At 33.9% G+C, this 24,035-nt stretch overlaps 1 protein-coding gene across 18 annotated transcripts in view; it reads right to left on the bottom strand.

Annotated features, from left to right (window-relative positions):
- Nucleotides 1-24,035, bottom strand: part of LOC108749678 (MAP7 domain-containing protein 1-like) — a 178,610-nt gene that overhangs the window by 18,544 nt on the left and 136,031 nt on the right. For 16 of the 18 annotated variants that reach the window (XM_018488539.1, XM_018488540.1, XM_018488544.1 and 13 more), the window contains one exon: nt 4,449-4,517. In XM_018488539.1, coding sequence (XP_018344041.1) covers nt 4,449-4,517 — 69 coding nt within the window. Of the gene's footprint in view, nt 1-4,448; nt 4,518-17,691; nt 17,733-23,080; nt 23,135-24,035 lie in introns of those variants that run through there. The other 2 variants (XM_018488538.1, XM_018488543.1) reach the window with 2 other exon arrangements.

The raw sequence follows: 24,035 nt of genomic DNA, 5'->3' as shown, positions 1-24,035 counted from the left end.
TTCTCATATTTAATTAAGAATCAACATTTTACAATTGGATAAACAATGTTAACATAATACAGAATACTGCGGGCATAACATGTAATTTTTACAGATAAAAAAGTGAGAAGAAAAACAATTTTCTACAAGGCGCGTGCCAGATATCTTCTCTTTCGTCCATTATCGTAATCAAAAAGATTTTTCTTGTTCGACTATGAAAAACAAGAAACTTCTAAAGAGCGAAGGTAAAAATATTCGTTAGAACATTATTTTCGAGGACGTAGATGCAAAATGCACTGTTTGATATTGCACGCAATCTCTAGAGCTATTAATTTCCCTGGTTATTCGGATCGAAACGCACAATGCGTCTCGATCCATCCTCTCTCTGAAAGCTGTCCTCCACACGATATCGCCATTAATTTACCCGTCTTTGACGAATGGAATGGAACAGAGCATGAAGAACAATGCGATCGCGTTAAATATTAGGTGTTCCGGTTAGTTTTGAAGAATTTTTTGTCAAAAAAACACGTTTATTTTAGGGAGATGTTAAATTATTATATATTTTATTCAAAATATTTTTCACCACTAACTATAACTGTTTCCCACTTTTTTGACAATAAGTGCATTTTGCGATAAAAAAGTGTTCGTCCTTCGAAGCAACCCATTCATCGAGCTACTTTTTTATTTCATCATATGTTTTGAAGTGCTGGTCAGCAAGATTGTGCTGCATCGATCGAAATAAGTAATAATCCGGAAGGAGCACAGTCTGGTGAATATGCGGCATGTGATAAGATTTCCTTGTACAGATTTCTTTAATAAGATTTAATACAACGTGCGAGGAATTGGAGTTAAATGAGAAATCGAAATGCTTAGAAACGGAATGCGAAGAAGCGTTAAAGTATTTTGTATAAACATTTTATATAAAATACGCGTAAATTTCCGAAATATAAAAAAATTAGAAATTCATACAATGAAGAAATTTATCTTATGAAATTGTTAGATTTTGATTTAACAAGATCGTATAAATACTGCTTTTTGATGAATCACAAAAAAAGTCTCTTATTACAATAAACCGCTGTCCACACGGTAAGAATAGTTTTGTAATAAAATAGATATCTAAAAGTCTAGTTATAGATGTAGATTTGAGAATAATTTTGTTAGACCATTAAAATAATTATGTAAGTCGCTCAAGTTAAAATATTTGCTGATTGTAAAAAAATCTTTTTGTAGCATTGCTCATTATGTTTGAGCGTTCTACATAATTATTTTGATATATGGTCTAACAAAATCATTTTCAGACCTGTATATATTTAAATTTTCAGATACTTCAGCAAAATTGTTCTTTCCGTATTGAAAAAAAAAAAAGATTAATTGCTGCAATAATTTAGATAATAAAATATAGCATAGCATTTTTATATGGTTGCTGCAACCATATAAAAATGCTATTCCATCTTTTACTATCTAAATTGTTGCAGCAACCAATCTTTTCTTTCAGTGTGTATATAATATGCAGTATTTTAAGCAGATGATTCATTAAAATCCCGATCTGACGAAAATATTTACAGCCACATATCCGTAATTTTGAAATGCAAGGATAGATACAATGCGGTAACCGACACAATTTAACAAATGGGATACAATGAGCCGTCGCAGCCTGTCGCCCGGAGGAATGCGCTCATTCGAACCGGTGGTTTATCTATCATGCAGTCATAACCTTTGTCGTCTTGGAAGCTCAAACGCTGGAAAATCCGCCAGTGGATACACATAGCTCTGTTAATCTCCCTTCGCTTGGAAGTGGGTCGGAAAACAATGGAATCCGTCGCTTCCATCTCTTGATGGAATCCGTCGCTTTTGTGGAGGTTGTCTTCCTAATTCTCTCCCTTTACTTCTTTCCACCTCCTCGGCTTTTCCTCTCGAATCTGCCATTCATTCACTTGACTGTTCTATCTCCGACCTTGCTCGAGTGGCGATGTAGAATGCGAATAGATATGCGCTAGTCGAAGTCATGCGAATGATCTATGAGGTGTTGCCGCAAGTAACGAGGTGTTCTTATCGACGATCGTGTTTTTCACATTTGCTGAAGCGATAATTACCGCGTCGAGTGACGCCTATAGATATTCATATATAAATTATATCTGAGAAGGAATATATCATTGTAAAGATAAATCACCATCTCTTACTTGCAGATGGATAAATCGATATAAAAGAACAAATGTTAGAAAAATTTTTATTTTAAGTTATTCATTTTTTATGATTTGTTGTTGATATTTAATTTATACTCTGATATTTAATATATACTATGTTTTAAATTTCTAATTTATGCAAAATAAATTGTGTTTATTGTACTACACTTATTAAAATATATTTTTTGAAAATGAAATAAATTTTTAGAAAAATATATTTTTTTCGATGTGCGCGTAGAGTAATTTTATGTAGGTAAATTTTTAATAAAAAGGCCATGGATAACGATTGAAATTGTTCTCATTTCTCACGTACGCCCTAGCATGCTAGTGTTTAATTTAACGAGCGAACGTGCTTCTTGAGTACGGACGATATTTATATTTCGAATTTAAAGCCTCGATAATTCTCTTTGTCTTTCAAGTTAAACAAAGGTACTTTAAATATTGTACAAGTGCTTCATTAATTTTTAAGTAAACTAGAGAAAGTAACTCGGAGAAAGACATACACATGAATGTCCCCCAGATAATATTTTCCTACTTTCTTCTTTTGTTTTATTCTCATAAAATCCGTTATTAAAATAAGAGACGAATTAAACTTTCCATTAAACTTTGAACTGCACATAGTTAAGTATAAATTAATATGTTGTACGTATTGTAATAAATTATCTGGTGCGAGTTACACGTACGCACACACATTCAACATGGACCTTGTTAGGTATTTAATTATACCAGATGCTTAGATGTGTTTAATTATACAATCATATAATAAATTACGCATCGTGTCCCTTGTTTCGAATTAAATTTTTATGCATTACCACGCGCGTGATTTTTCCGGCCACATGAAGGATTTATTAACAATTTCATAAGCGCTTTTCACAATTGATTAAACTAATGCAACAGTGCCGCCTCCCACAAAAGCGCGAATTGCATTTGAAGCGTTATTAAATCCTCTTAACCGTTTCGCAGGTTGAACTAGGAGAATTGCATTTGTTATCTACCACGACTCAGAGATCGTACTTCGGATTCATCACGACTCGATAGTACTCTCAATTCTACCACAGATTGGAAAGCAGTTACGTGGTTTCCCGCGCGAGATTAATATCGTTATCGACAGTGGAATATCTCGGTGATGCAGCAACCTACATTCTTACGAGAATTCGACGAAGATTTTGAATTTACACAGAAAGAACGATTTGGTCGAAGTATCTAAAAATTTAGCTAGAAAATAATATTAAAATTAATTTAACTGAATCATTACATTTAATGTAAGAAACTCAAGCACGATGAACAATACTGTAAAAAATTTAGACAACCAGATTGAGTGCTCTACATAATTATTTTGATAGACCAAAAAAATTATTTACGAATCTGTATTTAGCGAATTTTTTTAAATATTTCGACATACAAAATCATTCTGTCCATGTACGCAAAATATTTGGCAAATTCTGATTATTCTCGTGTAATTTTGCAAAACAATTTTAGTCATTTTTTAAATGAACGAATTGAGGAATTTCATGAAGTAGATTATTTGATATTATTACTATTCAAATTAGCATAATTTATCTTAACTGTAGCGTTTATACTGACAGACATGTAGAAAATCTAATTATAAGTGAACACTTTGAGCAATTCGGTTGGTTCTTTGCGTTTTGAAAGTACATGCTCAAAATGTCAAATGTCTTTCAAGCTTCTCTAATGAAAACTGATCTGTATATATATATATATATTTGCACGTACATACGTTTGTGTCACTATTTATATTACAAATAAATGATCAAGCTGTGCTTTCAAGCATCACGGAAATGTCGGGAGGTACGAAGTGCGATATTAAAAAGTGCACCGCGTTCAAATCCGCCGTGTAAATGTCAAAAAGTCATCGTGAGAAATATCACATCGAACATCACACTTGCTACGAGGCAATAAAAAGTTTTCAAGCCGGCGCTTTAGAGTTTCGAAAATCAGTCAGATTACATTATAAGATAGACAAGAAAAAAAAGAGAAAAAATTAAATTAAATTTTAAAGCACAAAAAAAAAACACCGCATTATATCATTTTCATAACAAAGGTATTTCTTTAACATAATTTTATACGGAAATTTAGGAAATTACGAATTGATTAAATTAGAGCTTTTATTTATGTTTGTTGCTAAAAATAGCAAATCATTTAATTGTTTATTTTGAAATATAATGTGAAATATAATGGCGATCCTTTCGGCGCGATAAACTATAGTATTCTATTACAACAAACGAAAATGCCTTAAATGCAGTCAGTTGTGTTCGTAGAACTTACCCTTCGTGAGAGAGTGGCGATTGTGTGCAGAACTGGACCTTTGGTTAGTTTCCTCAGGAGCGGCTCCAGCTGCAAAATAAATTGTTCCACATAAAACAATTCACTCCACTGTACCGAAGTTAGTTATTGAATATGCGAGCGTGTTATGGCAGTGAATAAAAATTTAATTAAAAGCGGTCGTCGTCTGGCGACATACGGGTTCGAATGCTTCGAGCACCTTGCGTCGTGCCGGTATTAGTATTTTAGTAGCCGTATCAATTCCTTGCAGTGAAACTGGTGTCATGGAAGGCAGAGAGCAGGGAATTTAATTAAAGTTACTATTTTGGAATATATTATCTAAATTCATCATCTGAATTTAGTTTAGGATTATTAATTAAGCGCACTTTCGACATTCTATAATTTACGTCAGAATTCAAGATAGAATTCTATTTATAATTTCGTACGACGTACATTTTATTGTATTATAATGTACATATGAATTATAGATTGTTAGTTGATTTAATTTTGCTATAACCAATTAAATTATGATTTAGAATAATTCATAAGTTTGCAATTAGTTTCGCAATACCTCAATATTCAAAATTAGGTATTATGTGAAAGTTGAGCAAATACGAGTATTATAAAAGATCCCAGAAATACGTCTATTATTAAAGAGAAGTTTATCGTTTTTAATCGCATAAAACCGAGATATCGACAGTGAATGAAACGAGACATCCACACGCACCATACAGAAATTGCATTATATGCCAATGTAGTATCGAATCATGCAATGCATATAGGTAAGAGCTAGGCGCAATGACAAGGAGATGCGTATCTGGTGCACAACATGTATAGGGTAGATGCGGTAGTTGAACTTCGACATTTCGCAGAGAGGGTCTTTCCTTCCATTACGTGGAGACATTCACCGGCTAAATTGGGTGGAACTTGGACGCGCTAGTGAAAAGATTCGATATGCAGGCCCATGTTCTCCGAATGAAGCATATATAGTATCTCCAGCGCACCTAATTCACTTAGAGATTTGATAGATAAAATTACACTTCATTATTTCTTTTTACCTCAAACATTAAAATCGCCAGATTTTAATTTTTAAACTTCTTAAAAACGTGCTAATAATAAAGAATAATTTTTTGAAATTAATGTAGCAAAAGAGACGTATTATTATTTTTAGCTTAATACAGCAACGATTTATCGACAATTAAAAAAAAAACTAAATTACCTCCTGCATAAGAAACGACGGAAAAGAGTACTTAGGCTCTAATTTCAACCGCAAGATAAGATTTTAAGTGAGAGCATAGAGAGAGAGAGAGAGAGAGAGAGAGAGAGAGAGAGAGAGAGAAAGAGAGAGTAGGAAGAGAATAATCTGAGTCGACGCTGAATCTCGCTTCCTACAGCAGGTGTGCTGTACTTTAAAGTATCGGGCGGTGGATAATGACGCGGAACGACGGATGAGGACGCTAACGATGATAACGCGAGACGTTTATGGCGAGGAGAAAGCATTTTATCGCACGTCGTCAGAGTTTACCATCGATAGTCGCTCTTACGAGGACAGCTCTCCAAATTCTCGCTAAATTCGCGCTATTAAGACGTCGCTGTCTACAGATAATGAGAACGGAGAGGGTAAGACGCCGATGAACGTCGAGATAAAATCTCCGATACAACACGCATCGCGAAAGGAAACACGAGACACGGGACGAAAAGCCGAAGTGAATCTTTTGTGATTTAAAGATGCCGGAGATATACTTAGGAAGGCGTCACCGCGATTTGTCAGAATGGAATCTCACTGTGAAAAGAAAATCCGGCTCGCTTAACAATGCTCTCTAATGTGTTTTTCGGTTCATATAAAGTCTTACGTTGACTTTTTGAAAGGTACAGTCAGTTATAGTATTTACATTACTGTTAATTATATTAGAAAGTGAATACAAAAATATTTTTGCATTACTTTAGAATATTTATCTATTACTTTTCCCGGATTAAGAATGAGGAATAAAATGTGAATGATAGAATTAAACAATTCAAAAGTAACAGAAGGTCGTAATGCGTCAATCTTTTATTAAAAGTATTGCACGGATTTCGTAATATAAAGTTATTACAAACTAATAATCGCTTATTTAACACAATTAACACAATTGGAATATTTGCAACATTATTAACTACGCACTTTGCGTGTAGTTAATAATTTAATTAATTTTTCGTTTTCGAGCATCTTTCGTGATACGATCCGTATAAAAAATGGAGCGTAATTTGAAATTATTTGTCGATAATAAAAGAAACTTTTCTTTTTTTTTTAATCTCAGCCCATTCGATTGATTCTAATCATATCTTGCAGATATCACAATAAAAAATTCAACTCTTCTATCTGCTCTGTATTTATTTCGCAGTGGTGACGAATTGACGTGTGTATGATACTCATTTTTAAAAGTTAACCGATTACTCGTATAGTAACTCGAGTATAGTAATATAGATAATTCAGATAATTATTTCAGAATATATTACATTTTTCTAGATGATATCTGTCCTCTCACGGCGTAGTGGGAAGGCTCAGTACCCCAAGGATAAACAAAAAAAGAACGATTTTTTTTAAGTATCTAAAAATTTTTAGCTCTGGCTGAATTATATATCTAGCTAAAATTTTTAGATATTTGAATAAAATCGTTCTCTTCATGTAAAAAATCCAACAATGGGAAAGCTACCGTCGTCGATTTAATTGAAAGCGAACAAATCGCAGTCGGTTCGTCGCGTGTTTGGTTCGAGAGTGCTATTGAAATTATCAGACTAATGAACTTTTCACAAAACCCATTCGATAGAATTGTAGACGATTGTTCGACGATGGTATAATATCTTTGATATTTGTATAGTAAGGAACTCTTATTGAGACGTTGCTGCATAAAATGTTCACCATGGTTCATCATGGCTGTAACTTTCACGCCAAGTGCTCCGGGCATGAGGTAATGCCGACCGCATGTCACGCACTCCGCAATGGTGCAGTTTAGCAATTACTGTTGCTGTTAATTGAGGACACGCTATGTCTATCGGCAAACGGTTCGGCCCTTAGTGATAAGAAGCGATCGATTGATTCGGATTCGTTTCTGGGACACCCAAAAAGGAGTTGTATTACTCTGGTCAGAGCGCTCATTTCTCGGTCTTTATTTACTAACGTCTCAATGTCTTTAATCTGATTTGGTCAGAGCTAAGCTGATTAATTTTTTGCTCGTGACGAGGGGCTGGATTCTATTTCCTAGATTGTCTAGATTGTTAGACTCGGCAATGGATATCAACTTTTCTCTTATTAGAAGCGCTCGTCACATCTGCCAGCTTCTTCGAATCACTCGTGGTACTGCATCACTTGTGTCTCACTAGAACTAGTAGTTGGGGCGTATGCTTGAATCAATTAAACATGATTTTTTGCGTAAACTAAAGGTGGACTCGACACGATCGATTTCGTCTTCTTTCATGTGAAACTTAATCCTTGTACGGCATTCATCGAGTGTTTCGCATGCATATAATCGTCGACGTGTGGTGTTAATTCCACCGACCAAAATGGAAATTCTATTTTGAGTTTTGTAAATGTAAAATACCGCAGTGTCGCGCGAAAGACTAGAGAATATCAACTTAATTCTAAGAGGAGGAAGAGGCTTGGAAGAGACATCGGGTACTGGCAAAACAACCTTGCGGTAAATATCATTTTTTGCTTATGTAAAATCAATGTCTTTTTTTTTTGTTCTCAAATCGTTTTATTTTACAATAATTTAAAAATGATAATTAGAGAAAAAAGATTATTTCAAAAATTATTTTGAAATTTTATAAATGTATATATTTTTAAGATCTTTTTTAAAAAATGTATAATTATTTTTATGAATGTCTGACTAAATAGTGAATTGAAAAATTCAATTATATAATTATTTTCAAGAGAACTTTAATAAATATTTTTTTTTAATATTGATTGATTTTTCTATTCTATTTTAATTTGGATGTTATATACAATATTTCTTTTATTAGAATCATCGTAGCGACGTTGCAGATGTAACTTCGCAGATGGAAAACTGCTTTATATGATTCTGCAATCCAAAAACTATAAAAAAACGTACATATTTCACTTTCCAATTAGGAGCAAAAATCGTCGACTTTTATCCGCTCTCCTTTGATACGAAATGATTAGCGAAATATAAGGTAAAATAATTAGAAATAAAAATATAAATGTAGAACAAATATATAAATACTTACCCGCAAAAATGGATCACTATAATTTATAGTAGTTCAGTTTTTTACGAGTGAGTATATTTATAAAGAAAAAAAGATCTCCGATAAAATCGATCGGCGAGGGTGGTGGAGAACCTTTAAAATCTAAGTACTCATTTTGGTCTCTCGAGCTGCCATTTCAAAATTGCCGCGATGCAAATATTTAAATGACATTTGGAATCTGTGCAGAATCATACAAAATTCACCTCAAGAACGAGCACATCTGAGTTCTTTCCACTACGCTTATGGGAATAAAAAATGTCACAAATATTATACAATGCTTTAATAATGTCATAGATACAATGCTTTTATGATGGATATAATTTTTGAGATATGATACATCAAAGATGTAAAACTTGTGTTCAATGTGAACACACCTTTGATATACCAATAACTTTCTTAATAAATTTTACAAATTTATAGTTCAAAAACTGTCCATTTATTAAGCCTTATATCTATGACATTTTTTATCCATCACGTTATAAGCTGTATTATATACCTACATATATGTATGTGTGACTACTAACTCATTTTACCCAATTTTTCATATAATAATTAGTGCGAGCTCTTTCAATCTCGATTTTTAATAAATCGATAAAAAATTGAACAAAGCATTTAAAAAAAGAGTGGAGCAATAATGTATGAGATTTATTTTAAAGATTGTATCTAAAGTGAATATTAAATAAGTTATTTTATTAAATCTCATAAAATATTTTACGTGCGAATGCAAGTGAAGAACATCAGTGTTAGAAAGATTTTTAGAGTCTCGGTCGAAGTTTTCTAACATTTACGTTTCTCTCAATGCTGTTTTCCCGAGGGATTAACTCGATGTTGGAGCGAGGCGAATGAATCGAAATCGCGTTTACTGCGTCACTGAGAGTACGAATGAAGTCTTGGGCAAATTTAGACACACTTGAAACTACAGCGGGAATACAAAGCGGGATAAAAGGAAGCGACCTCACGGGAATAAATGTGAGTACGCAAGTTCCTGCATCTATATGACAATCGGCTAAGTTGAACAACATAATCTCGCGATTTGTCAGTTGTCGACACAAGAATCACAAATAAACTATACGCTACCTGACTACGTCTGGCTGTGCAACGATAATCTGTGTAAAAACACTTATGGCAAGAAACTATGTTTTCAGTTGACGAAGGTTTAAGAATTTTATTCGACTTCAAAAAATGATAGCATACAAAAAAACTTCTTTAAATTTCCGGAATGTTTTTCCTAAAATTTTAATTATTATTTAATATTAAAATAGCTTTCAATATTATTTTTAAATTCATAAAAGAGATTGATGATATATAATTTATGTGAAGATATATAATTTAGTTTGTTTTTTTTTATACAAAAGATTCATTGTTGCATATTTATGTGATAAATTAATTGTTTTCTCTATTTGTTGTCCGAAAAAATATATTTTTTTAAATTCAAAATTTCTGAGCATGTGAAAGTTAGTGATATCATGAATTTGAGCCCGGAATTCACAGCACCTCAATTTTTAAATGGAGTCCTTTTGTATTCCCGGATGGGGAACTCAGTTTGCCCGGAGGTACTTTTTTGGATGTGCAACAATTCTTATCGTGTCTCGCAAGTTGCACACTCTCTCTACATCGCTACATAGGAGAAAAAGTGCGCCAGCAGTCATAAATTTTCAGGCATTCTTATGCAAACTAATGTTGAAAAACTAATGGAACGGTATGTGTGAAAAAATTTAGAAGATGTAAAGCAGAAGACTTAAATCCTTTTGGATAGAATAAATTTCATTAGTTTTAAAAGTTCTTTTCTGTACAGTTAGATAGTTTTTTTCGATTTGTACGCAGAGAAGAAGCTATACGCGGATATACGTAAAGCACGCGAAAAAATTTTTATTTTTAACCAAGCCGAGTTACGTGAACAGTGATCAGGAAACTCGGTTTCTTACGTTACGTAAGAAATTTACATACAGGCAATAGAACCGATTTGCATAAATCTCTGACGAGGACCGAGTATTGTGTTAATATATTTACGAGAGCAAGAGAATGTCGGTTTATGACACAAATTAATTTTTCGCCTCCCTTCCTGAGACCCGAGTGATATAATTGTCGGATTCATTTGTAGGTCATTAACAAGAACCGATGATTATCTCGTCGTGTTGCATACACTCGAATGCACTTCAAGGTCCCAGGAGCAAATATCAGCAGCCGTTTAACTAGTTGGCAAATACACGCTAACGCATTTAGTACGACGATCGTCGGTGATTCGGAATTACGTCATGTGTACCTATACACATGCACACACGCATACACTCCCCCCCCCACATACACGCGCGCGCGCCAAATGATTGATTAACGCGAAAATGCAAATCTGCATCGAAAGCTTTCAGGCTGGTTTTAATGTTCGGCAATTTATGAATGAAGTAGCATCCGATGTATTATTCGATCTATAATCCATAAAAAATTGGCGAAAGAATTTTTGTTAAATTACGCCTTGTATACGGAAAGAATAATTTTGGTAAAGTATCTAAAAATTTAGCTACAGATTTGAAAATAATTTTGTTAGCTATCAAAATAATAACGTAGAAGCATATGTGTAAATGATCAATGCTGCAAAAAGTTTTGATATTCTAGGCTACAGTTGACCGTCTTACATAACTAACATAAAAATGTTATTAAGCATCAAGGTCCCCCTTGTGATTGAATGTAATCCTCTTTACATTTGAACATTTCTCGTTTATTTTTCCTTAACACTGTCCCAACTATTTTGATGATACAACAAAATTATTTTCAGATTTGTGTTTAGCTAAATTTTAGGTATTTTAGCAAAATCGTCGTTTCCGTCTACATAAATATCAAACAACTCTAAACAAACGTAAATTCAAAATAGCCCTAGTATAATATTATTTAGATTTTATAATCACGCGTGTAAAATAATGTCAGAATTTTCACGATGTTACGAGCATTATGATCGATCTTATTTGACAAGATTCATAATTTTATTGATAGAGCGTTTCGATAAGATTAAATTTAAGTAGCGTAATTAAGTGTAATATCCTTTTACTTTTTTCTTCAAAGTAGCAACAATATCACATCAATTTAATCAGAGATATCGTGTATTGAGACAACGTAATGAATTTGTATTGGCCGGTTTATGGAATGTTCAAGAAAGTTAATTGCTATTAGATGCCGACGAAGAAATAGCAGGTGTTCGCTCTTCAAAGTGCACCAATGACACGACGTTCTACCGTACTTTGAAAAGGCGCTTAAATTGCTGCAGCGCAATCCTTGAGAGAGCAACGCGTATCTTGATCGGACAATAAAGAACCATCGTCCTTCCTGTAACAATTAAATAGTCGATCGACTAATTAAGTCGTTAATTGCGATATTCTGGTATACACTTTTCACGAATATAAGGGTGTAAGATAAACGCGTATTTTATTCATGTCCCAATAAACTTTCAGGATCAGATTATCAAAATAAAAATAAAAAATTTTACATTTGCAAGAAATATAGTTCAAGTTTTTATCGACTATGCTATCTCAGGTAAATTAAATTTTGTAATACTTAATCCAAACGAATCAAAAGTATATGCAATTACGTTACGTTTTCATACATAAAAATTAAAGTTTATTAAAACGCGTTAAAATTTATTTCGATAAAAGTAATAGCTTCGTTATGTTAATATTGGTATTTCCGATCGGTGAACAATTTTTATTTAAAGTAATCCTTATCACAGGAAATCTCATTTCCATGAGAGTAAAGTGCATTGTTTCTAAATAGGGAAGAAGGTTGCGATGTATTTGTAAGAAGCCAATGAGGAAGCCCAACATCAATCGTTCTCCTTCCTCGTCAAAGCAACAGTAAGCCTTAAAAGAACGAAGTTGCCATGAGGAAGAAAGGGAGAACAGTGATGAATGAGAAGGGGGCGATGGGCTATCAAGCAATATATTAATTTAACGGCTGGGTAGTCTAGCAGAAGAATAAGGCAACCTATTAGATCTGCGGGGAGAAAATAAGTTCTCGAAAAACCAAAACCTTAATCACTCGCAAACCACACCCTCTGGCAATGTTAATACTGCAACAATCGTCTTGCCTAAAATAATACAATTCGCAGAAAAGCATATTAAATTTTCTTAAAATGTCAAGGAAATTTTGACGTTTTCGTGAAATCGTTAAATGAAATAGAGTGAAAAAGAGATGGTTTACTACTAAAACTGTGAAGTAAATGTTTTGGAATGTCATCAAGCTTACAGGATAGGAATTTTGCATTGAACGGTATTACTCGAATAACTTTTCATTACGGCAATTTCAAAGAAATGGATGTTTGCGCAACGATTCGCGTTTACGGCGGCGATGAACATAAACGCGGACTATTCTTCCTCGATTATATGATCGTTTAATCAGATCGTTACTCGTTATAACATCGCGAGTATGACGAAGAGACACATCTATTATTTGGCGTGAATGTCGCAAATATTTTATCTGTAATATATGTATATGTCCGCCACTGCAGCACTGTTGTGTCGTGATAAATGCAATCGTAAAAGGGTATGGGGTTATCTCTAAGAAAAACAAGAAAAGAAGCTATACGCCCTCGCAATCTTTCTTATATACTGATGAGAAAAAATCCGTCTGCTTCCGACCTGCTTTAGACTGAAATTTCACTGCGGTTTGCTTTCAAGTGGAAATTCGTATTTAAATTGTACTACTTTCTTCCGCATATTAAAATTTCATAAGAGTTTCTTGAAATGAATGTTAAGATTGTATTCGTTTCACTATCGCATTGTATAATTAGGTATTTAATTCATATTACCGTCTTTCTCTTTTGACGAATCGTTTAACTCATAACGACTTCGAAGTTTCGAATGCAACGCCGAATCTAAAAAGACAGCACATCGGGCAAACTGACATTTATCCATGCTGAAAATGTCAGACACAAATGTCTACAGTGATAAATGATCCACATGGTCAGACGCGTCGAGTTACGCCGAGGCGCAATTTTCAGCGCCGATTTCCAGGCAATGTCTGTATCGTTCCTTTTTTCATTGTTCGTGCTAATTTATTTTCTCGCGCATATTTGATTTCCACTTGACTGTGACTCCATGCAGTAATTTCATCGACTTATTGTCAATTTCGCGGAAATGGAAACGCTAAGTTCAAACCTTTCGCTTTCAATCTCGAGATTATCTGACATTTCAAAAACATGAAATGCGTAAAATTAAACGTTATAATATTATTTAATCTCTTTCCTAGTAAACGTTTATACGGAATAAAGTTGAAAAAATCCATTTCACAGTAAAAAAGAAAAATATGCAAATACTAAAAGCACAAAATACAAGGCTGCAGATAAAACAAAGAAATGTTGGTAGAACTCTGCTAATTTGTGTATATTATTTGAGTTTAATCATGGTGAGTACTTTGCGCATCGCATCATGATTTGAAACACTGCAATAAAGTATTTATACGTGAGTATATCATCAGAATATGTATGTACATACGATTTATTTATCGGAATCTAAAACATCGGGCTTTCTATGTAATTTAAAGATTAAATAAAAAAAAAGAAAACATTACTTTCCTTAATAAAATACGTCCCGTCGGGAATCAACCGAAAGCAGGCGAATGAAGAATAGAAGGAAATATTGTATTGCGTGTGCTTCGTAATAATCGAAGACCTAGACGTTAGCGTGTCCTGAATAAAATAATGTCAGTGTACTAAAGTTTTAATCATTTTAATCCACGTGTAGTTAAGTAAAGTTCGCGACATAAATGACAATTTTTGCATAAAAGTGAGATAAACGGATAATTCCAAGTAATATAAAACACAAAAGTTATATATACATGTATACATTTTTTTCTTTAGTTGCATACATAAATAAACAAATTTTATTTAGTTATACATATATATATATATATAATTTTATTTAGTTATATATATGTGTATATATATATATATAATTAAATAAATTTTGTTTTTATTACTTATTCGTTTAAATGATGTAAATGCGTGATTGCATTCCGGAAATTAAATTTGCTCGAAAGGCCAAGACGATCACTAAACGGATAATGACATATTCTCTGATAAGGAATATTCTATCTTCCAAGGTAACAAAGACGCCTCCACAATAATTGACATGACAAATTAATTTGTGCTAGCTGATGTCTGCAATTACGATGTCAGATATCAATTGCACTGAATCGCCTTAATTTTCTGACCGTCTGCTGACGTACAGCGTCGACGTCCCGCATGCGGAGAGACACAGTTGATTCGATTCAGAACACTCGCTTGGGCGTTTGATGTGGATTCATTTGCATCCGTGGAACCACCTCACGAAATTACGTGTGCCATTTCCTACATGGGTGTGGGTCGACTGAATGGTTACCAAATTACTGTATGAACCCAGATGCATAGGCATGTACTATGTATAAAAAAATCCAACAGTTGCTTAAAATTCAATAGACACTTTATAGAAATTTGAAACTGCGAGAGATAGGCGCTATCTCTCGAAATACGTAATCGATAAATAATACGTTCGGTGCAGGCAAAGGCGAAAGCTCATTCAAGTGCCTATACAATATCTATTACACCGAGAATGATTTCACATGCGGATATAAAGCGGCGTTGCGAGTCGTAAAACTAAAAGAGAAAAACGTGAAAAAATATGTGCGTATCGGGGCAAACAAAGGCAGGCTTATCCGAGCCGACAATTCAAACCTCGGCGCTCGTTTCCATTTCCTATTTCGCGCTGCTGTTCGACGATGCAGGAAATCGGCCGTCGTATATACATTCGTCATGTCGGAAAATATAAAACACCGAGAATGGCCGCGAGAATTTCAAAGCGAGGGAGCGATTACCGTTTTGTGTTCATCGACACGAAAAATCTGAGAGCAACTTCATGCAGGAAATTTAATTAAGAGTTTAAGATTAAGATTGTTCCAAGTGTCGCTTTCCATACTTTACAGAGCGTATATTCGACCCATATGAGTGTGCATCTTAGCGTAGGAAAGAGTGGGGGAATTGTGAACACGAGATAAAGGCAAATCAATACAATGTATTATTATAGCAGTGATAATTTCTATAAGAGAAGTAATCTCTCTTTTCTTACATTTCTTGGATTCAATGATAATTTAATATGCATTTAGTGCTACATTGTAATCTACATTACATCATCGAGACTATGTATGATATTTATTTTAAATACATTGTATTTAAAATAAATATCATACATATTCTCGATGATGTAAAAGAGAATGGAGGAATTGCAAATATCTAAGAAAAAAGTTAAATATAACCGTTTATTATTTATTAATTATAGAAGATTTTATTTAAAGGATATCGATTTTTAACTACAATTAATTAAGATTTATATATTATTAATTTAAAAACAAATAAAACCGATTTGGCATTGCCCTACGTGACGGCGGGTTTTCCGAACGAAAAGAGTTTTATTTTTGTTTAAAAAAATTATAGTTTATATTGATAATATACGAATTATTATTTTAATTTAAAGCCAAAAATATAACAAACATTTTTTAAAATAAAGACTTATATTAATTGATAATCATCGGTTTTATTTAATTTTTCCTTAGGTGTTCCAATTTTCTCATTCTCTCCTCTATACATTATATATTCTTTAAAATAGATGCAAAAGTGTGTGTGTGTGTGTGTGTGTGTGTGTGATTATATTTTCGCAAACATAACTGCGTTCTTGAGAAGATCTAAATGCAAAATGTATCTAAGGCAGAAAGAATCCTTACTTTATTCTTTTCCACTGCGTTATTTTACTGCTTTTTGATTTGTCGTTACTTTAGTAAGTATAGAGAATACTGTAGCAGAGTTTACTTAAGTATACTTTATCCTTTCTACTTCTAAACGTCGGAATGAATAAATATCGATTCCTACGTTACGCAGGCACGTGTTCTTTGGCCGTCTGGCCGAATCCAATTCCGGAATGACATTTAGAGGGGACGAGATATATATACTTCGTATTCTAGTGCGAAGGAAAAACCACTTTCTGTCATCGTACGCCACGTGCGTGGTAATATCGCTCGGAACATTTCTTTAAACGAGCCGAAAGTTTCGGCAAGAGGTGTAGGTGGGAAAAATAAAGTTCCGGATATGAAGGAAAGGTCTTTGGCGCACCTGGCTACCGCATATTCTGGGGCACGATGGTATATCAGCAGTAAGTGTCGTGGAGGTAAACCCTCGTATGTATGAAAAGTATGCAGCTAGTATGCTAACAACAACCATATCTTCATGCGGTAACTGAAAGCTCTAGAGACATAGTAGACAAATTTTAGAGATTAAGCGAAATTTCTCTCAGAGAAGTAAATAAATAAACCAAAAGCAAGGATAATGCGATGATGAACGGAAAGAATAGTTCTGCTGAAGTACCTAAAAATTTATTACAGCTAGATACAGATCTGAAAATAATTTTATTGGACCATCAAAATAATTATGTAGAAAGTTCAAACTGGTGGCTAGAATGTCAAAATTTTTTGCAATATAGCGCTCATTATGCTTGAATTTCTACGTAATTAATGAGATGATCCAACAAAATTATTTTTAGATCTGTATCTAGTTAAATTTTTAAATATTTCAGCAAACCATTTTTTCAGTATGCAAAAAAGAAGAAAAGGTTATAGGTAATAATGATAAAAAATGTATCGACTAACCAAATAGACCAAATAAACTAGAGAGATATTAAATTAACAAAACTTCCTCACAAATTAATAAAGTTTTCGTCCTTTGAAAAAAAAAAGAAATGATTTTATTCTCGATTCACATATTATAATAACTTTTTTGCCTTTATGTTGGAAATCTTCGTTGAATGGGAATAGACTATTTGCAATATCAGTCAAATCTCTTTCGAGCTAGATGCCTGATTAGCCTGTCGAATCGCGTTTATACATTTACGCGGCGGTTAGGTCGAAGGAGATAAAAATCGTGATATTTTTATCTAGAGGAATCTTGAGGAGAGAAAAGAATGTTGAATGAGGTCCGATCGCTCGTATTCTAACTCACAAAAATAGCTTGCATCCTCTTCCGTCAGTTCCTTTAGAGGAAAGATCTCATTTTATCTTCTTTTGTGGCGGATTTCAATTGGTAAGCCATTGCCGCAGGGACTTCTTTCTTCCGGCGATATCGCGGAGGCAAGATGGACCGAAACAGGACGGGGGCGCAAATTAGGTCACTCTATTAAAAGAGTAATAAAAAGCTGAAGGTCTTTCTCCAACCAATATATTAGCGGTTGCGTGTATTTCCAGGAATTCAACTAATCACATAGTTGTTTTTTAATGAGGCTACTCTAGATAATTGGTAATACAGGGAATCGTAAAATATAAAAGAGAATGATAAAAATATAAATTATTACGTAAGAAAAAGGAAATATCTAATAAAGCAAATACGTTAAAAATGATTTGTATTTTGTGTCTAAGAAAGTACATGGAAAGAACGATTTTTTTGAAGTATCTAAAAATTTAACTAGATATAGATTTGAGAATAATTTTGTTGGATCAAATAATTATGTAGGACGCTGAAATATAATGAGCAATGCTGTTAAAGTTTTGATTCTAGCAATCAGTTTCAACGTCCTATATAATTATTTTAATGGTCCAATAAAATTGTTTTCATTATCTGTACCTAGCTAAACTTTTAGATACTTTAACAAAACCGTGTGACATTTGAAAATATATCGATTAATTTAAAATTATATAATAACTCGATGAAATTAATCATCATTACGAGCAGAAGAATAAATAATTTAAAACTATTGTTTTATTAGAAATTAATATTTATCATCAGAAAATGCTGCTGACAAAAGGGTCGTTCATCACAAAGACGTGAGAATTCTATTTTCGCTATTTCTCAGAATGCCAACAGGAACGAACGTCGACTCCCGGTCGACTTTTTCACGCCAGACCTCAATCCATCGCAATCGAGCTCGTTTATCACATGAGCGAGAGTTTTACTGGCTGCCGTCGAACAATCGGAAAATTTGTCGGGTCATTAGCATCCGCGATCAGATCTCGAACGCGACGACGATCCGTTGCGCCGAGCATTACGCCATGCCGTTTGCTGTCTGCACCATCTGATTAATGGCCAAAGTCGATCGTCAATTCATTCCACTCATTTTCCTCCGGGAAAATCGCCTACGCTTTCGAGTTATTGATATTCAACGTGAAAACAATTCAACCTCGGATCCTCTTCCATATTGATGTGACGCGAACGTCCAAGCCGATATTATTAATATTGTTGATTGTTATATTATATATAATCTATGCATATAGTATATATCATTATAGTCTGTGGCATTACGATGACATTTCTTGCGGGTTGAAGATGATCAAATGTCATTGAAACAGAATGGTATTACTTTTTTCTATTTTATTAGCCTGACATTTTACGGTTTATAGTTCTCAGCCTTTTTCACACCCTCTTCAATTACCAGATTAGAATCACGCTTTAAATAAACGATTCATTTGATATTTGGGATGATAGATGCTACTACTTTCACTGTAATAATTATTAATCCTAGACTGAGCGCTCGACATGGTTCAGCATGGAAAATAAGATGTTTCTAGGTCGTCTAAGGTCCTGAGAATAAAGGGTGACGTCGACTGCGTTTATCCCGTCTTTCACAGAGTAATTGCAGACTCGTAGCACTAGATAAGACTAGGATGCGTTCTCAGTTCTTCCAGAGGTCGACAAAAAAAGGCAAAATTACAGCGAGCTGGAAATCTGCAAGTGGCATTGATTTGTAGCGCTGTTATTATACAGTTCCATCCAATTATTAATCATCGAGTTCAAAAAATTTGGCAACGACTAACTGACGATAAATCTGTCTATCTGATACTTCATTGAACGTATCGTAAAAACGCAAAAATATGCCTTATCAATTTAAACATTTTATCCATCTCATTATTTCTAAAAATTGTCTAAAATTAGTTTAAAAAAAATAATTATTTTGAATAGTGAGATATTTTTATTTCCAATATATTCTTAATGTCTTTCTTAATTGCTATTTTTTATGACTGCACAGCTATTTCCCGAATTAGATGAAATTCCACGCAAAGAGCAAATGGCTGTTCCTCTCGCGAAAACGGAGAAAGCCTCTTGGCTTGATAGCATGGTCGAATAAACGCGAATTTACAGCTCATACGTAAGCGTCCTAAATTGCACGATTTATCGGCGTTGGGACCAGAGGCGTGCAAGAACCTCGTTAACGAGGAGTAGCTTTTAACGACGGACTTGGCCACTACAAGGAGGCGGAGGCTTTGAGAATCCGGCAAACCGGCTGTCGTAATATTGCACATTTTTGCTTCTCATCAAGGATCGTAAACAGTCTCGTATTAATTAATTACTCGCAAATCGGAGTATTCGCTAAGAGGAGTTCAGCTAAGAGGAGATCGCGCGTGAGCTTGCGAAGATGTGCAGGGAAAATAATTAATCGCCCATTAACGTCGTCGAGCGTAATTATTGCTGCCGAGCATCGTGCGAAACGGAACCGCATCCAGCTGTGAGATAACCAATCGCCGTTTCCGCTTATACAACGAGATCCATGCGAGTTCCGATGATTTATAGCGAACGGAGACATCACGTTATGCGCCTCCGTTAAATCTGCCACTAACAAGGGATAATATTCTTTCTTCAGAGTAGTCTTTCCATTGGGTTGCTTGACAATTTTGAGCTAGAAAACAGTATTGTTCTCTTTTAATGAGATGATCAAGTCAGATTAAAATTAGTTCAATAATTTGATATGCTGTTTTCTCTCCGTTTGTATCGTGGTTAAATTTATACGTTCAATATTGTAATATGCATAACTACGTTGCCTATATAAGAATGTAAAAATTAATGATAATAGCAGCAGCGTATCTTACGGCTACAGGAAGCGTTGCCAAAAGTTACTTCCGGTGAACATTTCAAAAACTTAGTTCACGTTCGAATATCACGCGATCCACTAGGAAAGACGAGAGAAGTGTTTAAAAAAGCATGACAGTTCCAGAATAAAATGGCAGGTGAATCGACAACTTCTTGGATGGAACCTTTGATGTCTGCCTTCCGGGTGTATGCGGATGCATCCCATACCCGTCGTGAATCGACGAGGTTTCTCCATTGATGTCTGGTTATATTCCCAACAAAGTAATTTGGGCAACTTGTATCGAGCAAAATGAATGACGCGAATCGTCGTCGTCTATTTCGCCGGTTGAGAGATTTCCAATACTTCCCAAACGGGTTTAATTAAAACAACGGTGGGTGATCTTACTATCCAGGGAAGCACATTTCAAGTACGAAACGCACGTCGACAGCTTACGAAAACTTAGATGTAAGCGAAACTTGTAAACTTGGCTTGAAATTTTGAGGCCAGTTCGCGCTAAAGTCTTGAAGTCGTTTAATGTATGTATACTGCAACGTTAATTGAAATCTTTGTCTCGTATAACGTTCCGAAAATAATCGGTGATAAAATTAGATTATCGGAGAAGAGAGGAGACAATGTGTCGAGGAATAATCGGAAAGGGGAAACGCAGGACGAATTCTTTGTAAAACAAGTATTTTCTGTAATCCACGCAGAATTACATATAATACTTGAGACACTACCGAGACTGTCTTCTGATATACTGATTAAATAATACATACACTGAAAAAAAAATGAATGCATCTCGGCTATGCATAATTTCGATGCAAATCCTATTTTAAAATTACCGTATTACCTGAAGCCTCTTTTCGTTGAGGCTGTTAGAGAAATAAAGAAATAGAATTATTATTATTAATTACTAATATTTTAGCAGTAATTAACATTAGCAATAAGTGATTACTAACATTACAGCATTAATAACTATAAAAATGGACCTAATTATAATGGTTATGATAATTATTTTACTGTGCAATTATAACTAGTCACAAATATCAAACATTTTTCTCTCAGTATACACACATCTATAGTCATATATTTCTTTCTATATCAACAACGGCGTACCGAATTCAATAAATTACCTCGCACGAAATAAAATATTCAAACTTTCTTCGCCGTGAAAACACTACAGAAGAAGTTACTTATAAATTTGTTTTTCGTCCAAAAAAACTAACTGTAGCTTAGCAAATATTCGAATCGAGACATACCGTGAAAATCCAAGTTTCGCCAGAAACTGGAGATTCCACGATCTAAATGCACGTTCCTAGATATCCCAGAACGTCGGCCAACTAACGAAGGAAGCTATTAGCGAAATATATCTTCTTGGCAACCGATACCGGAGCATACCGAGGATCGATGTGGGAAGAGAGCGATTAATGCGCTCGAAACGTACTTACAAATGTACGACTAATTTTAAGCATCTGCCACCAGTTTCGAAACATTGATTAAACGGAGTCGGTCGTTCGGAATATCTAATTTACAGTCATGTACAAATTGCATGCATACGACAATCGGCGTGCTAAAAAAATAATAAATATTCAACTAAGATTTTTCATAATAGCTTTAAAATGTCATACAATTTATAAAATTCTGCAATTTATTTCAGAATTGAAAATGCTAGTAATTTATTTAAAGAAAAAATTAATTCGTAATGTCAAAAGACTAGAGCGCACAAATACAGTAGCTGATTAATTAGATCGTGTCATGTTATTAGATCGTGTCATGCTAACGTACATTTTGAGCCACAATAATCAACATAATTTACAACTAGATTTAATCACGGTTGCCCGCGTCGATGGTCGACGTGATCGAATTAATGACCGGGAAACGATTCACTGCCGAACTTTGACGACATCGACGTTTATGCGAAACACAGACAATAATCACGCGACATGAATTTGATTGATAGCTTCGGGGTTTCTCGATTTAATCAGGATGATGTTCGTTTTCGAAGAATTCTGACAATGTTGATCGAAGCTATCAAAAAGATATCCTCCGAAGAATACGTGAACATTCGAGAAATCGTTCCAACTTCGTGAGAGAGTTTCAAAGTGTGTTCTCCGAACAATGAGCAAAGTCTTTCATGCTGACAGATAAAGCGACAGAAAAAAAAACGGACGTAGAAAAAATGCCAATAGGAAAAACGCAAGTTAAACGCGAGTTGAAGCTGAACTGAGCAGTGACCTCGTTGGAATGAAGTTCTTTAAATTAATTGCGTCTTCTTGTAGCCTGCAACAGCGATAACGCGCGTCTCGTATAGCCAACTCTTTTAAATAGTATAGCAAGCTCTTTCAAATAGTATAGTGCGGTAAAAAGGATTAAAATCGCAAATCGATATAAATATAATTTTCACTAATGATTACAAATTTGTTTTCTTATCAAAGATTAAATGTAGTTACATTTTCTTTCAGCAAGAATTCCATTCTCGATTCTTAGCAGGTATTAGATGTAGTATTGTAAATTAAGGTTCGATTATGCAAATGACTTTTCCGTTATAAATACCTGACACCGTAGAAGAAAGATAAGACGCTTCCATCAACTTCGGCGAATACTCACCTGGAAAAAAATAAAAAATATAACATTAGAAATTTATTAATAAATCCTACAGATTCAAAAATTGTTTATATCGTGTCCTTCTCAAAAAGCTATTTTTAATTCGTGATTGCTTATACGCTTAATAGCTTAAGAAATATTTTGTTTTTAATAATCAATAGAGACATATTAATATTAAAATATTAAAGCTTAAAACCTTAAAGGCAATTTACAAGTATAATCCATGTCAGATTTCTATTTATAATTTTATATGCCACGTATTTTAATTCTTTAAATATTTTTTGTATTAAAAGTAATATATAAAATTATAAATATAATTCTACTGAATTTTTATATAAATGTTCGCATCTAATGTGAGAGCTTTAAATTCAAAATCTAAATATTAAAAAATCTGCAGTTATGTGTGTGTGTGTGTGTGTGTAAAGCAATGTTAAATTTTTTAAAATATATCTTGTAAACCATATGAAGTTGGCCTCCAACTTTTGAAAAAATTAACTTTCTATAGCTCATACACATTTCGAATTTTCGTTTACACACTTTTGATAAAAAAAAGTTATTGAAAAAACAATTTTTAATATAGTAGCTAATTTCACACTATTCCCCCCAACCACGAATAAATTAAATTTAACTAGCCTCAATCGATAGATTTTTGTTTGTACATTCCGGAATAAATCGATTTTTCGTTTAGTTAGAAATTATTAACAATTAAAATTTCGAGGACAGTTGATTCATGTAGATAGGTTCAAATCGCAGTTACTCAAAACGGCATAAATCGATAGATTTTAGTTTGCACATTAAGAAATTAATTGATTCTTCGTTTGCACTCTTAGTTAAAAAGTTACTATATTCAAACGTATCTACCTGAATCGACTGTCCTCGAAACTTTAACTGTCCATAACTTTTT

This window comes from Trachymyrmex septentrionalis, unplaced genomic scaffold, assembly GCF_001594115.1.
Source record: "Trachymyrmex septentrionalis isolate Tsep2-gDNA-1 unplaced genomic scaffold, Tsep1.0 scaffold31, whole genome shotgun sequence".
In the NCBI taxonomy this organism is placed as follows: domain Eukaryota; kingdom Metazoa; phylum Arthropoda; class Insecta; order Hymenoptera; family Formicidae; genus Trachymyrmex; species Trachymyrmex septentrionalis.
The sequence above is the reverse complement of the archived record's forward strand: the minus strand, read 5'-3'. Positions and strand labels throughout refer to the sequence as shown.